Source organism: Garra rufa, chromosome 24 (assembly GCF_049309525.1).
Source record: "Garra rufa chromosome 24, GarRuf1.0, whole genome shotgun sequence".
Taxonomy (NCBI): Eukaryota; Metazoa; Chordata; class Actinopteri; order Cypriniformes; family Cyprinidae; genus Garra; species Garra rufa.
This window is the reverse complement of record NC_133384.1, coordinates 36,736,244-36,751,125: the sequence shown is the minus strand read 5'-3', so window position 1 is coordinate 36,751,125 and position 14,882 is coordinate 36,736,244. Positions and strand designations below refer to the sequence as shown.

The 14,882-nt window shown below is 34.1% G+C and overlaps 1 protein-coding gene across 1 annotated transcript in view; it reads right to left on the bottom strand.

Moving 5' to 3' along the window:
* Positions 1 to 14,882, bottom strand: part of dnah3 (dynein axonemal heavy chain 3) — a 68,362-nt gene that overhangs the window by 29,298 nt on the left and 24,182 nt on the right. The window contains exons 16-34 of the mRNA XM_073830341.1: positions 14,669 to 14,813; positions 14,215 to 14,426; positions 12,608 to 12,699; positions 12,389 to 12,503; positions 11,975 to 12,091; positions 10,277 to 10,456; positions 10,030 to 10,166; positions 9,707 to 9,908; positions 8,401 to 8,493; positions 8,211 to 8,321; positions 7,990 to 8,104; positions 6,981 to 7,179; positions 6,598 to 6,706; positions 4,502 to 4,615; positions 4,205 to 4,381; positions 3,293 to 3,384; positions 2,985 to 3,204; positions 1,687 to 1,821; positions 1,375 to 1,486 (exon numbers count right to left, since the gene is read on the bottom strand). Coding sequence (XP_073686442.1) covers positions 1,375 to 1,486; positions 1,687 to 1,821; positions 2,985 to 3,204; positions 3,293 to 3,384; positions 4,205 to 4,381; positions 4,502 to 4,615; positions 6,598 to 6,706; positions 6,981 to 7,179; positions 7,990 to 8,104; positions 8,211 to 8,321; positions 8,401 to 8,493; positions 9,707 to 9,908; positions 10,030 to 10,166; positions 10,277 to 10,456; positions 11,975 to 12,091; positions 12,389 to 12,503; positions 12,608 to 12,699; positions 14,215 to 14,426; positions 14,669 to 14,813 — 2,677 coding nt within the window. The remainder of the gene's footprint in view (positions 1 to 1,374; positions 1,487 to 1,686; positions 1,822 to 2,984; positions 3,205 to 3,292; positions 3,385 to 4,204; positions 4,382 to 4,501; positions 4,616 to 6,597; positions 6,707 to 6,980; positions 7,180 to 7,989; positions 8,105 to 8,210; positions 8,322 to 8,400; positions 8,494 to 9,706; positions 9,909 to 10,029; positions 10,167 to 10,276; positions 10,457 to 11,974; positions 12,092 to 12,388; positions 12,504 to 12,607; positions 12,700 to 14,214; positions 14,427 to 14,668; positions 14,814 to 14,882) is intronic.

The window sequence follows — 14,882 nt, the reverse complement described above, 5'->3', positions numbered from 1 at the left end:
AGTGTTTTGTGATTTGTTTTCGTACACACATATACATGTAAATACACAAGTGTCTCATTTTCAGCAATGCTGTATTTATTTGATGAAAAATACAGTATTGTGAAATATTACTGTAGTTTCAAAATAATTTTGTCGCTCGTGTCCGGTGTAGACACGGTGTAACTTTCTATTTAAATATATTTTAAAATGTAATCTATTCCTGAGATCAAAGTTACATTTTTAGCATCATTTCCAGTCTTTAGTGTCACATGATCCTTCAGAAATCATTCTAATATGTAACCCTGGACCACAAAACCAGTCATAAGGTTAAATTTGACAAAACTGAGATTTATACATATGACAGCTCAATAAATAAGCTTTCTATTGATGTATGGTTTATTAGGATAGGACTATATTTGGCTGAGATACATCTATTTGAAATCAGAAATCTGAGGAGGCAAAAAAATCAACAAGACTGAGAAAATCACCTTTAAAGTTGTCCAAATTAGGTTCTTAACAATGCATATTACAAATCAAAAATTACATTTTGATATGTTTACAGTAGGAATTTTACAAAAAATCTTCATGGAACATGAACTTTACTTAATTTCCTAATGATTTTTGGCATAAAATAATAATAAAAAATTTTTGACCCATGCAATGTATTTTTGGCTATTGCTACAAATATACCCCAGTGACTTAAGACTGGTTTTGTGGTCCAGGGTCACATATACTGATTTGCTGTTCAAGAAACATTATCATTATTATTATTACCAATATTTGAAACAGTTGAGTACAATTTTTCAGGATTATTTGATGAATAGAAAAATCCAAAGATCAGCATTTATCAGATATAAAAAGTTTTTGTAACAAAAGCTGGAAGTCAGTATAATTTCTTTTATGGAAAGAAATCATAGAAATTACTACTTTTATTTAGCAAGGATGCTTGAAATTGATTAAAAGTGATGATAAAGACATTTTATAATGTTTTAAAAGATTTCTATTTCAGTTAAATGCTGTTCTTCTGATTTTTCTATTCATAGAAAAACCTGAAAAAATTATACTCAGCTGTTTGCATACATATTAATAATAATAATAATAAAAAAAAATAATATGCTGATTTTTTTATTTTTTATTTTTTTATTTTTGTGAAAACCATAATTCACTACCATTCAAAATGTAGGTAAGGTAAGAAAGAATTCAGCTCTTTCATTTCACAATATTACTGTTTTACATCATTTTTGATCAAATGCAGTCTTGGTGAGAAGAGGAGACTTAATTTTTTTTTCTTAATTGTTTAAAACTAATTTAATTTAAAAAAAAATTAACCAGTAGTGTATATGTAAACCAAAAATATATCAAAGAATAAAGAATAATGTATTTTGGATTGATTACCCTTATAAAGGTCTCCCAAAGCTCCGGCCAGAACTTTATAAGCTGAGGTTTTTCCACCCATAGGCTCACCGACAATCATGAAGCCGTGTCTGACCAGCATCATCTCATACACCTGAACACAAAATAAAACTGATCAACTAATTGATTTTTACATTGAACAGACAGTTTCAGCTGTCTTCAAAGCAACTTCAAACACAGCTCAGTCAAACTGAATTTTATAATGGTTTTACATCATTGCTTGTATATACACTACTTCTATTTAACAGCACAGATCGACTAAAGAGATGCAATGCCATTGGTCAGATTTTGTACTTGTATAATTTTGCCGATGAACCACGGCACAGGCTGCAGTTTCAACTTGGCGATGTTGTCATCCAATGCTTTTAACAGTAACTCGTAATCTGGTTTGGGCAACACCACTCCAGGAAACAGATCAGTGATGATTCCCTAAAACACACACAAACACACATCAATAACTACATGCAAACTCATACTAATTGAATTTTAGGGATGTATCGAAATGAAAATTCTTGGTCGAAGCTGAACAAAAATAAAAACTGGGCTGAAGGCCGATTACCAAACATGGATTTCCCGTATGTATTTTGCCAATTTATTTCACCATTGCATAAATTAAATAGCCAATATTAGCTTTTTTTACGGTTTTGTCTTGCTTTTCAAAGAAAAATCGATTACAAAACAATTTAAAAAATTTACTTATCACTGAACATTTCTGACATTATAGTGGACATTATAGCCTACCAACAAAGCACAATTTAATTTTAAAATTAATAAGTTAGTAAAATCATATTCTTTGGCCATTTTTAAGACCCCCTTCTTGAAGCAGGCATGTGTTTTTAATGTACAAATAAATGTATTAATAGAGCTGTTGTAATGATTGTTAGCATTATTTTTGTCTTACTTTTTATTTTATTTTATAGAACAACAGTAAAATTACAATACTAACATTTATGAAGTAAGACTTTTATTTTGGTGGAAACCTGCAAGAAGACCTCAGTACTTTTTGTTGACAGCAGCAGATTTACGCTGTTTCAGCGAAGATCTTCATTGCGCTTTGTACTTTGAACCGTGGCTAAGGAGCTCATGCAGCGCTGTCAGAATAAATACAATTTGTGCTTGTATTAGACAACATAATGTTTTGTAGTTTATTTGCTAATGGTTTAAGGCCATTTGGCGATTTCAGTCATCATACAGTAAAAAATAGAATATAAAGTCGGCAACACCTAAGCTCCAAAAGTATCAAAAATATTTATTATTAAAACAACTTTCGCATAGCGTGTGTTACGTTTCGAGCACGCAGGCTCTTCATCAGTCATCATACAGTAACCAGCAACAACCAGCTCTTACTCTTCTCATCAAAGATACTAAACAGTCTCTTGCTGTCGGTGCTTGTGATGATTTTTGCGTCTTTCTCAGACAGTTTTAAATGCTTCCACACTGCCGACATGTTTGCTGCATTAGTGCGCGCCTCTATTTTACTGCGTCACATCATTGTTCGGTATAATTTGTTCTGCCTTTTTGCTTATTCAAATAATTTGAATTGCCTAACATTCAGTGCATCCCTATTGAATATTTAATTGACATCCACACACCTGAAACAGTGGTAAATCCTGCGCAAGAAACTTAGCCATGTTGACATCCAGGAGAGCTCTGAGCAGCAAAACGCTCTCGTTCTCTTCGGGGTATTTGAGTTTCAGATTTCCAGCAGCAGTCAGGACCGATTTCACCGCACGCATTCCGTAATCGTAGTGCGCTTGAGACGAGAGCTGCTCTGAGCACAGACGATACGTCGCCACGATCTTCTGAGCCAGGCTGGAAAACACAAAACAAAGTAGAACCTTTTCCCTAAAATGAAATATTGATTACTTTAGCAGTCTGACATGTTTGGGCATGATTTTACCTCCGGGATGCTGTGAATCCCATCGAATAAAGTGATATCTCTCCAATCAGTCCATAATCTGGAACCATCATTGCAACTGTGCGGAACAAAGCCTAAAAGATGCAAATACATACACTGAAAACATAAATAAATTAACTAAGCAAGCTAGTGAATTTTTATTTTTTTGGCATTTTGTTAATTGTATAATAAATAAAAAAAAACTGATAGAATACAAAAAGAATAGAGAAGTTAGCAAGCAACAGTTTCTTTTAAGAAAATAAGCAGTTAGGCCGTGTTCACACTTGGCGTCTTTTTTGACAAGAAAAAATCTGGAAGCGTTGCAGCAGAGGGCTTCTTTTTGTTGCTATAACAACAGTTGCAACAGTAGCCTATGTGTGGTGCAGAAATGTGACCCTGGACCACAAAACCAGTCATAAGGTTAAATTTTTCAAAACTGAGATGTATACATCATATGAAAGCTCAATAAATAAGCTTTCTATTGATGTATGGTTTGTTAGGCTAGGTCAATATTTGGCCGAGATACATCTATTTGAAAATCAGGAATCTGAGGGTGCAAAAAAATCAAAACTCTGAGAAAATCACCTTTAAAGTTGTCCAAATTAGGTTCTTAACATTGCATATTACTTATCAAAAATTACATTTTGATATATTTACAATAGGAATTTAACAAAAAATCTTCTTGGAACATGATCTTTACTTAATTTCGCTCTGACGCTCTGAGCTGCAGAAAAAGACTTTTACTCCATAGGGTTATGGCAGTTAAAAAAAAAGACGCCAAGTGTGAACACGGCCTTAGTAAATAAAAAAGTATAGAAATGTGCTAGAGTTAGAGGGTCAAATAAAGATGGAAGAGATGTGGTTTTATTGTTTCTTCCAGATGATGTGTCCAGAGATGTGTTTGTATTTTGTTACTTTTAGGTTATCAGGCAGCTCTGCTCTGCCTGCGTATCCTGGATTCATGGTGATAAACACACAGCAGGTTGGGTTTAAAGAAAGCTCAGTTCCCTCGAACATAAACGTCTTCATGTTGCGCATTATGGCCTGCTGAATGCTCATAATCTGCTGAGCAACCACAGACAACACCTCCACCTGACACACAACAACAAACATGAACAGGTGAGTGTTTACTAAGAAGCATTATTTGTTTTAAATTAATAATTCTTCTGTCACATCGCCACTCATTTGTGGAGTTTATGTTGCATTACCGACCTCTATCCGGTTGAACTCATCAAAACATGCCCATGCTCCAGACTGTGCCAGACCCTTGAAAAATTTACTCATCGCTTTGTAGTCCAGTCCATCGGAACAGTTGAACACCACGCACTAAACACACATTCACACATTCGTCAATTACAGACAATAAAATAAACATTAAAATTACTTGAACCAGCATAAGCAGTGCTTAGATTGAAATAGTACCTGGACCACAAAACCAGTCATAAGGTTAAATTTGACAAAACTGAGATATATATATATATATCATATGAAAGCTCAATAAATAAGCTTTCTATTGATGTATAGTTTGTTAGGATAGGACAATATTTGGCCGAGATACATCTATTTGAAAATCTGAAATCTAAGGGTGCAAAAAAATCAAAATACTGAGAAAATCACCTTTAAAGTTGTCCAAATTAAGTTCTTAACAATGCATATTACTAATAAAAAATTACATTTTGATAGGTTTACAGTAGGAATTTTACAAAAAATCTTCATGGAACATGTACTTTACTTAATTTCCTAATGATTTTTGACATAAAAGAAAAATCAATAATTTTGACCCATACTATGTATTTTTGGCTATTGCTACAAATATACCCCAGCGACTTAAGACTGGTTTTGTGGTCCAGGGTCACATGTCTCGATATTAAGTCCACAATAGAATATTTATTGCAATATTTAAAAAAAAAAAAAAAATTAAATTTAAAATATTCTATCTAATGCACTTTCTGAGAGTTTAAAATTAAGAGCTCCAACCCATGTTTTTAACTAAGAAAACTTAAGTCAGAAAAAAGTTAGTGAATAGACTTGTACCTAAACTTTAAAGGGGACTCAACCCTTTTATTTGTGGCATACTGTCTCAGTCTAAATTACATTTACACTACCATTTTAGGAAGCCAAATAAATTAGAATATAATAATAATAATAATAACCATTTTATTTGATTGTTATTCCTATGACACTAATAGCCATATTTTGTAAAACAACTGCACTGTAAAATATTTGAAAATGAATATTTCATAGGTATATTTTTGCTTTACACTGCAGTAGAGAAATTACAGTACTTTTTCCTAATTTCTACACTTGAAAGAGATATTTTGATTTTGAACTGCATTTAAACTGCTCACTGTCAGCAATTCATACTGTGCTTTTTAAGCTTTTATTTTGACGGAAATGGCAGTAAAGCTTTTATTTTGACAGAAAACTCCAGCTTCAGTGAAAACAGGCTTACAAAAACGCATCTCACTACAAATCTAGTGAACAAATAAAGCATAACTGGTAGCCGATGAATTCTCAAATGCGCGCTAAACTCATAGACAATGCAATAAACAAGTTCACTGTGAACTGAGCCGTTTTGAGGTGCGGAAAACACTGGATCACGAGCTGATCGCCTGAATGAAGTGCACGCAATGCTTTAAAACACACTTGATGAAGGTATTAAGCCAAAAGCATAATGTCCCAAAACTGCTACTATAAAGACCTTTTATTTTAGAATAAGAATTTAAAAAAAATGTGACCCTGGACCACAAAACAGTCTTAAGTCGCTGGGGTATATTTGTAGCAATAGCCAAAAATACATTGTATGGGTCAAAATTATAGATTTTTCTTTTATGCCAAAAATCATTAGGAAATTAAGTAAAGATCATGTTCCATGAAGATTTTTTGTAAAATTCCTACTGTAAACATATCATAATGTAATTTTTTATTAGTAATATGCATTGTTAAGAACTTAATTTGGAGAAGTTTAAAGATGATTTTCTCAGTATTTAGATTTTTTGCACCCTTAGATTTCAGATTTTCAAATAGATGTATCTCGGCCAAATATTGTCCTATCCTAACAAACCATACATCAATAGAAAGTGTATTTATTGAGCTTTCATATGATGTATACATCTCAGTTTTGTAAAATTTAACCTTATGGCTGGTTTTGTGGTCCAGGGTCACATATATTAAAAAGTACACTTTTTGCCCAGAATACCTATCGTTTCATATCATCATCTGACCACGATGATATCGAGACAGTTTTGCAACCACAATATTGATAATACAGTTACATCCCTAGTAGCCTTATATATTATTGTGAGCACCTGTTTGGCAAGAGCTTTAGCCAGATCTTTGGTCGTCTCTGTTTTTCCGGTTCCTGCAGGACCTTCTGGAGCTCCGCCCAGATTCAGCTTCAGAGCACCCATCAGAGTCCTGTGGACCAATCAGCATTCAGTAGCTATGTTTACATGCACTATTTTTAATTCATCGGCTGTATAAAAAAAAGCCAACATTTGTGTCCAAAGTCTGTTTGGTAAATATCGACTGACCAGTTCATAAGACATGAATAAACATACTCATGTTCATATATTGTAAAACGTATGAAAACCTATGAAACTGATTGCTGCAGAAATCAAGACTCTAAATAAAAAATATAAGTGCAAAATATTATTATAATATGTGTTAGTGTGTGTTAATGTGAGGACACCTGTAGCAGCGGTCAGTAAGTGGTGTTATGACCAGACGCGGTGAGTTGCCAAGATATTCGTATCCGTATCTGATCACGGTGGTGATCATCCTCAACATGACCTCTCCATCCTCCCAGAAATACCGCAGTTGGGAAATCCACTGGAAATCATTCAGAGACGAAACGCCATCCTCAGCCAGCTTGCACACAACGTCACGTGCTGCATGGGACAAAGAGGCAAAGCTCAATAACTACACTAGCAGTCAAAACTTTTTTTACTATTTAAAATAACTGATTTGTCTTTTTTAATATATATTTTAAAATGCAATTTATTCTTTTTTTATTTATTCTATATTTATTCTATATTATATTTAGTCATATTATCATTCAGTCTTCAGTGTCACATGATCCTTCAGAAACCATTCTAATATTATGATTTGCTGCTCAAGATTTTTTAAAAAATTATTATTATTATCAATATTTAAAACAGTTGAGTTCATTTTTTTCAGGATTCTTTGATGCATAGAAAAATCCAAAGATCAGCATTTATCTGAAATAAAATCTAATGTAACATTATACACTATACCATTTAAAAGCTTTTAGTCAATATAACTTTTTTGGGGGGAAAATTACTACTTTTATTAGCATGGATGCTTTAAATTGATCATAAAGTGATGGTAAAGACATTTATAATGTTAAAAGATTTCTATTTCAGACAATTGCTGTTTTTCTGAATTTTTTATTCATCAAATAAACCTGAAAAACCTGCTGTTTTCAATATAATAAAAATGTTTTTGAGCAAATCTAAAATCTAAAAATTCAGCTTTGAAATCACAGGAATGGATTCAATTTTAAAATATTTTTAAATAGAAAACAGTTGTTTTAAATAGTAAAAATGTTTAAAAAAGTGTAACAGTTTCTGCTGTACTTTGGATCAAATAAATGCAGGCTTGGTTACATTAAAAATCTTTTGACTGGTAGTGTATATGCTGTAGACATAACAGAGACAACATGCCATAACCACACTTACCATGAACATCAATGACAATAAGAGCTCCCAGAGTCATCCTGGCCCCACCTGGCAACTTCCCTCTTACCAGCTCAACAATGTCAGCAATCTGGGCATTACTCTGTTCAACATAAGCCTGAAACACATGCAAACACACGTAAGACAGAAGCTTCATACAATGTTTATACATTCTGACCAGCTCCACTCAATCAAATCTGCTCTGAATGTATTTGTGTGCTCACAGGAAGAGTGTTGTTCTGTATGGCGTCAGATACTTCACTGGTCCAGAAGATACAGGACCCACAGATCACGACCTGACCAGGCCACAGCAGCACCCACTTCTTCCTGGGCATCTGAAACAAGCAGAAATCAAACACACATGATGTGCTGATCATATTGTACATGTTCATGAGTGTTTGTGTGTGTTTATACCTCTGAGTATTGCTCCATTCCTTGTTTTATGACATCTCTGATGCTCATCAGCATTGTGTTTTCAACCTGCAGAAGCCACTTCTCAACCATTCCCTAAAAAACATGATACAAGTTTGTAAATGTGGTTAAATCGCATAAAAAATGATGTGAACAGGTCAAATTATTTTCCAAAATCCGATGAAAGAAATAAGAAATTATAAAAAAAAAAAAAATGTTTTTGGATCATTTCTTGGTCCATGTACCTTCTTGTCATTTGATTTTCTACTTACAAGAAATAAAAATGACTTTTATGTGATCTAAATTGATATGGAATAAAATATGCTTACTGGTAGTTGCTGATTTTAGCCTACTCAAAGACACAAACAAAAAAAAACACTATACTTTCTACACTTTTACTACACCAAAGTCTTGATCTGAATCAAATGATTTGCGATACGTGCTCTGAAGTCCCGAACTGAATCAAATCATTCAAAAACCTGCACCAAAGTCCCAATCCAATGTGGATTGAGAATCATTCAATTTGCGAAATGATTTGCAAACCCGCTCTGAAGTTATGAATCCGATCTAAAAGAAATGATTCACCATATGCTCTCCGAAGTCCCGATCCGAATCAAACGTGATTTGAAGTCCTGGTCTGAATCAAATTACAACATGACTTAGTTTTTCTAGTTTTATGACCTTAACTGAAATAAGTAAAAAAAAAAAAAATTTACCCATGAACAAAAAAAAAAAAAAAAAACAGCTACATTTTTATTTTCCAGTTTCTTAAAACAAAAAAAACAAAAATTTCTCATTACTCATTATTGGGACATTATTGTAATGAAAATGAATCACCTTCCCCTGAAAATTCTCATTACTATTATACAATTTTTGAATCCCAATGATTTTATTTAAATAAACATATTAAAGACTACAACATTTATGCTGTAAAATACCATTTAAATTACATATACATTTTTTGGACATTTTGGTTTTGAGAATTGTGAGGAAAATATGTCACAATGCCCAAAAAAATCTTAACGGCCTTAAAAAAATGCTTTGTGTTTTCTTCATGTAACATGTTAATGAAATTTAGCTATCTATTTTGGGTAAATTGTATATAAACGCTGCAAAAAAAGGCTTGTCTTACTAAAGATATTTAGTCACGACCAAAGTACCATGTCATTTTGCATATCTAGTAAATGCATCTCCAGTTAAGTATTTTAAGATATTTTGACTAGAAACAAGACACAAATACTAAGTAAGACACGCCTTTTTTGCAGTGAATAAGAGAGACCTGCATATTTCAGGTGTATTCTGTCTGTACCTTGGCTTTAGCCGGGGAGATGGTCTCTATTAAGGGGACGATCTCTTTCTCTGAGCTGATCATTCCTGTGATCTCCAGGTCAGGGGTGAATTCTAGCTTAGCGATGCCTTCAAAACACTTCTTAAGATGAGGCTGGACACGCAGCGGATCCTTCGTCTCAGACAAGATCTCTAACATCTCATCATTAGACAGAAAGAAAAACCTAGACAGTAAGAAAATAAAGTGTAAGAGACCAGTGACTTACAGTGACTCTAAACATTAAACTGAAACACAGGGAGGTGTTATAACATCATTACGAGTTTGATCTGAACGTTTAACTGTACCGAGGGAAGAAGAGTCTCTTTGTTTCTAAGTATGAGTTCAGACCCTGCTGTATTTCTTCCAGAAAAGTGTTGGACTCCTGAAGGCGACCCAGCATGTTGGGCTGCTCTGTGGCCACCAGAGTACGTGTGTCCTTCAACTGTTAAAAACATTTAATAAGAATAAGGACATCTCCTTTACTTGCCAGACCTAAAAATAGTTTATTAGCAGTAGATATGATCACACAGCTAATAACAATCACACACACACCGCTTCAGCAACAATGTTTTTCCAGTAACTGTCTACGATGGCAAACTTTCGTCCATTCTCTGGCATCTGAGCGATGATGTCCTCTGAGCTGAAGATGGGCTCTAGATACATCCACATGCTTTGACACTGCAACATCGCATCTAAAATATCCTGCATGCGCTGTAACTTCTCCTCCCAGGTCTAAAGAGAGGCACAGAGACTTATATGTGACCCTGGACCACAAAACTAGACATAAGGATGCATTTTTTTAAACTGAAATTTGTAAAACACCAAAATTTTAAAATCTGGAATCTGAAGGTGCTAAAAAAAAAACGAAATATTGAGAAAATCTTTAAAGTTGTCTAAATGAAGAATGCATATTACTAATCAATATACATATATCAGGCTTTGATATATTTACAGCAGAAAATATATGAAATATCTTCATGGAACATGATCTTTACCAGAGTTGTTTTCGTCAACGATGAGGAAATCATTTCGCTGACGCCACTTTTTTTCATGACGATAATAAGACGATGACGAGATAAAAATGGCTCGTTGATGACTAAAACATGACGAGACGTGTGTGAGTTTTCGTTGACGAGAATAGACGAAAATGTTAGTGGGTTGTCCGTCAGACGTTTAAAATGCATGACATTTCTGCTTATTGTGCATGCCAATTAAAATCTAAAAAGTATCTGCCGCTATGGCAAGCCGTTTTAGCATTAAATACTCTTTGCCATACTAGTATGGCAAGCCGTTTTAGCATTCTATCCTTGTTTGGTTACGCTCAACACGTCACATTGTTGTCACTCAGACAGACAGACGATTAACCATGATGGCGGCAGTTTGCACACAGGGTGGTCGCAAACGGTGAGAGGACCTATGAGTGTATTTCAAATATATGTCTTTTATGTCTAAAACCATTCCTTCATTATTGTAATTATTGGTGAAAATAGTCGATCCGGAAGCTCACATTGTGTTGAACTATAGATCTGCTATTTTCACAACTTTTAAGTGACACTACCAAACAGCAAAATACTTACTGACCTACATTAATTTGTTAAAAGACTTTTTCCCCTTTTTTTGACTAAAACTAGACTAAAACCTTTTTGACTTTTCGTCGACTAAAATTGGACTAAAACTATCACATATAGAAGTGACTAAAATTTTACTAAAACTAATAAGCATTTTAGTCCAAAAGACTAAGACTAAGACTAAATCTAAGATGGTTGTCAAAAACAACACTGATCTTTACTTAATATTGATACTTAAAAATGATTTTTGGCACAAAAGAAAAATCTACAATTTTGACAAATACAGTGCAATTTTGACTATTGCTAGCCTACAAATATACCTGTGCTACTTAAAGGGTCAAGGGTCATATTATAATTATTACATGAGTTACATATTATTTACAGGATCATACTGTAACATGTACAACTGAAAAATGGACAGAATATATTTTTATAGAAACTAAACAGCTGAAACTAAAAGTTGTCATGGATGCTTTTTATAACTCATTCCACAAAAAGTGATCATAATAGAAGTTATTTACATGAAAACTTCTTTAAGGTACATAAGGTCAAAAATAGCAATTAAAAACTGACTTTGTGGAAGGATATGAATTGACTTGATTAACTTAGGTTAGTAAAAATTTAAATGCTAAGAATGTGAAAAATATGACCCTTTTAACATAAATGAGTGCAAGTTATGAACCTTTGCATCGGCCTCGATGGGTTTGATGAATGGAGATCCTCTCATAGTCTGAGTCTTGATAATGTGATCGTCCAACAGCAGCTGAATATCATCTACTGCCGATAAAACACTTGTACCCTTCACAGAAAAATATACATGCACAGACAGAGAGAAGTTAAATTGTTCAAATAAACTGTAGTTCTATATAAAAAGCTAAGTTATTTTTAATAATAATAATAATAATTTCTGATATATCAGTTAAGATCCAAAATGAACTTTTTTATGAAACACTGAGTTTTATTTAGCGGAAAACTAAAATGGAAAATAAAGTTTAGTCAATAATAAATGAACCAAATTGATTTAATAGTTATCTATAAACATTTAAATTGCAAAACATTTATGAGAACTTTTAACACACGTTAAATTGTGTTTTACCGTGTCCTTATACGGGGAAAACCCAAAGCGTAGCTCGGCCCACTCCTGTTTCATCTTCTCCAGAGACTTTTCCAGAGAGTATTCCTTACTGGCGGAAGCGCCTATTTCTTCCAGCCTGCAGACAAGGAGATTCATAAAAGACTGCACTGAGCAACATGGTTTCACAAAGACGATTTTTACAGCCAAAAATAACTTTTGATTATCAAAGGTCAGTCTTACTTGTCTGAATACTCTGACAATCCGAGTTCTACCATCTTGATGAGCGGGGTGTCCTTGTCCGGCTTAATGTCAAATCCCACTATATTACTGATCTGATATCAGCCAAAAAAAAAAATTGCGTTCATGAAAAACGAGTAAATGCAACTTTACTGATAACTATACAAAATACTGATGACAAAAGCAAAAAAAGACCTAAGGTCTTTAGTGAGTCAGTGAACAACATTTAAAGCAGTGCATATGCCTGTACTGTTCAAAAGGAATTGTTTAACTAAAATGATTCAATGTCAAATGTGACTGTTCCTTTAAACGCCTGTGAGTTTCAAAAACAGAGGTCAATGAAGTGTTATGTATTTTATAAAGTGCGACTAAAACTACTGCATGCGACTGTGAAAAAATATTTAGGAGCACCATGAGCAACTGACCCTTTCAGCATATTTGTGTGATGTCTCACGAATCCTTTCATAATCAACGCGTAGAGAGAGTGTAAATAAGAGATTGATTGTGCAGTGTAAGGAGTTTTGTTGATTATAATGGAACTTTGTTAGATTGTGATGAACTCAGATGAGTGACAGCTTTTAATGATTTTTATAAAACGGTTAGTTCCATTCCTCAATTCTGATTGGTCAGCAGCTGTGTCGTATTCATGTTACGGCACTGCTATGACCGCTTCACTCAGCTTCGCGTCGTGCCTAACAACGCCCTTCAGCCGTGATTTATTCATGATACAGCACGGCCTCAAGTACCTCATTGCTTTTATAAAACGGTTACCACACAATAAAAATATTAAAATCTAAAATATATATTAATTTATATATATTAAGTTGTACGTTTTCATAAAGTAAAATCATTAACTGCCTTCCGCTGTAAAAAGTAGTCCCTAACTGCTGCAGCTGTGTTTACGTTGCTAAGGGTGGTTGCTAAGGGGGTTCAACGATACACAAAACCGTTGAGTGAAGCGGTCATAGCAGTGCCGTATCATGAATACGACACAGCTGCTGACCAATCAGAATTGAGGAATGGAACTAACCGTTTTATAATACAAGTTAAACAAGCAAGAAGTTCTTATTAAGTGACACTACTGCCTGATTTTGCTCTATTCCGTCAACAAAAATGGTCTGAAACAATTGACAATTGACAATTATTGTCATGTTTTGGGCTGTACTAATCGGTCGGACTGGGAAAAACATTTGGAGTACTATAGACTGTTATAATAAGTCAAGGAGAAGAGTGCAAGAAACTGTCTGAGGAACAAAAGGCGACAAGAATCTTGACAACATTGTGTGTTTGTTCTTATTATTTCCGGTCAGGTAGTTGAAATATTGTGCTAATATCTTAATGTATATGTATCTATAAGATACATACCCTATGTATCTTTACCACCTATTAACGTGCCCTTTCTTGCTTACTAAGTCCTTCTATATAGGATTGAGCAGCTTCCACATGTTTTTTCATGGTTTATACAGCATAAATTGGCAGAACAACATATTCAGTAGTACATTAACTATGCAATCCATGCTGTTGTTTACATCTGAGTATAGCCAATATGGCTGTGCATCCAGATAATTGACCAAATCGTAAGTGCAAACTCTCTATTGTCAGACTCATACCATCTCCCAGTGTCTGTCCTTCAGGCCTGGATTGCAGATAGTTGTCAGAATGGGAAGGTGTTGTTTAAATTTGTCAATCTTTTTCTTAAAGTTTTCTGTGACACGTCCAGGAGACGTCCTCTCTGAGAAGATCTTTGTGAGTTTGTACATGGTGCGCCACATGTTTCCCAACTCCTCTGATACTGTTTCTGCATTCAGTTGCTGGAATGGACCTTGAGAGCACAAGCACAAGGCATATGAAACACACACACACACACACACACATATAACAATACAATTGAACATTAAACTAATATTCGATATAACTGATTTAGATGCCTGAGACTGAAAAACAACATTCTTTAAAGAAACTAAATTATCTCTGACTTTATTACGCAATGTTTGTACAATCAAATGGAATAATTCATGGCTGTGATATAAATATGATCAGGAAATATGATAGCATGTGCTTTACCATTCATCCACACATCAGATTTGGTCTGAAAATCAAGAGCCGTGATCCACAGCTGGTCGTACGGCTGTTTTTTAGCCATTATTGACTGTAAGATGGGAAACTGACTCTGTTCTTTGTCCAGCAAACCCTCTTCTTTATTAATGCCCTGAAATAAATACACATTTTTATTAGTATATACTCATGCATGCAAGACAGATAGGCCAAACAGTTCATT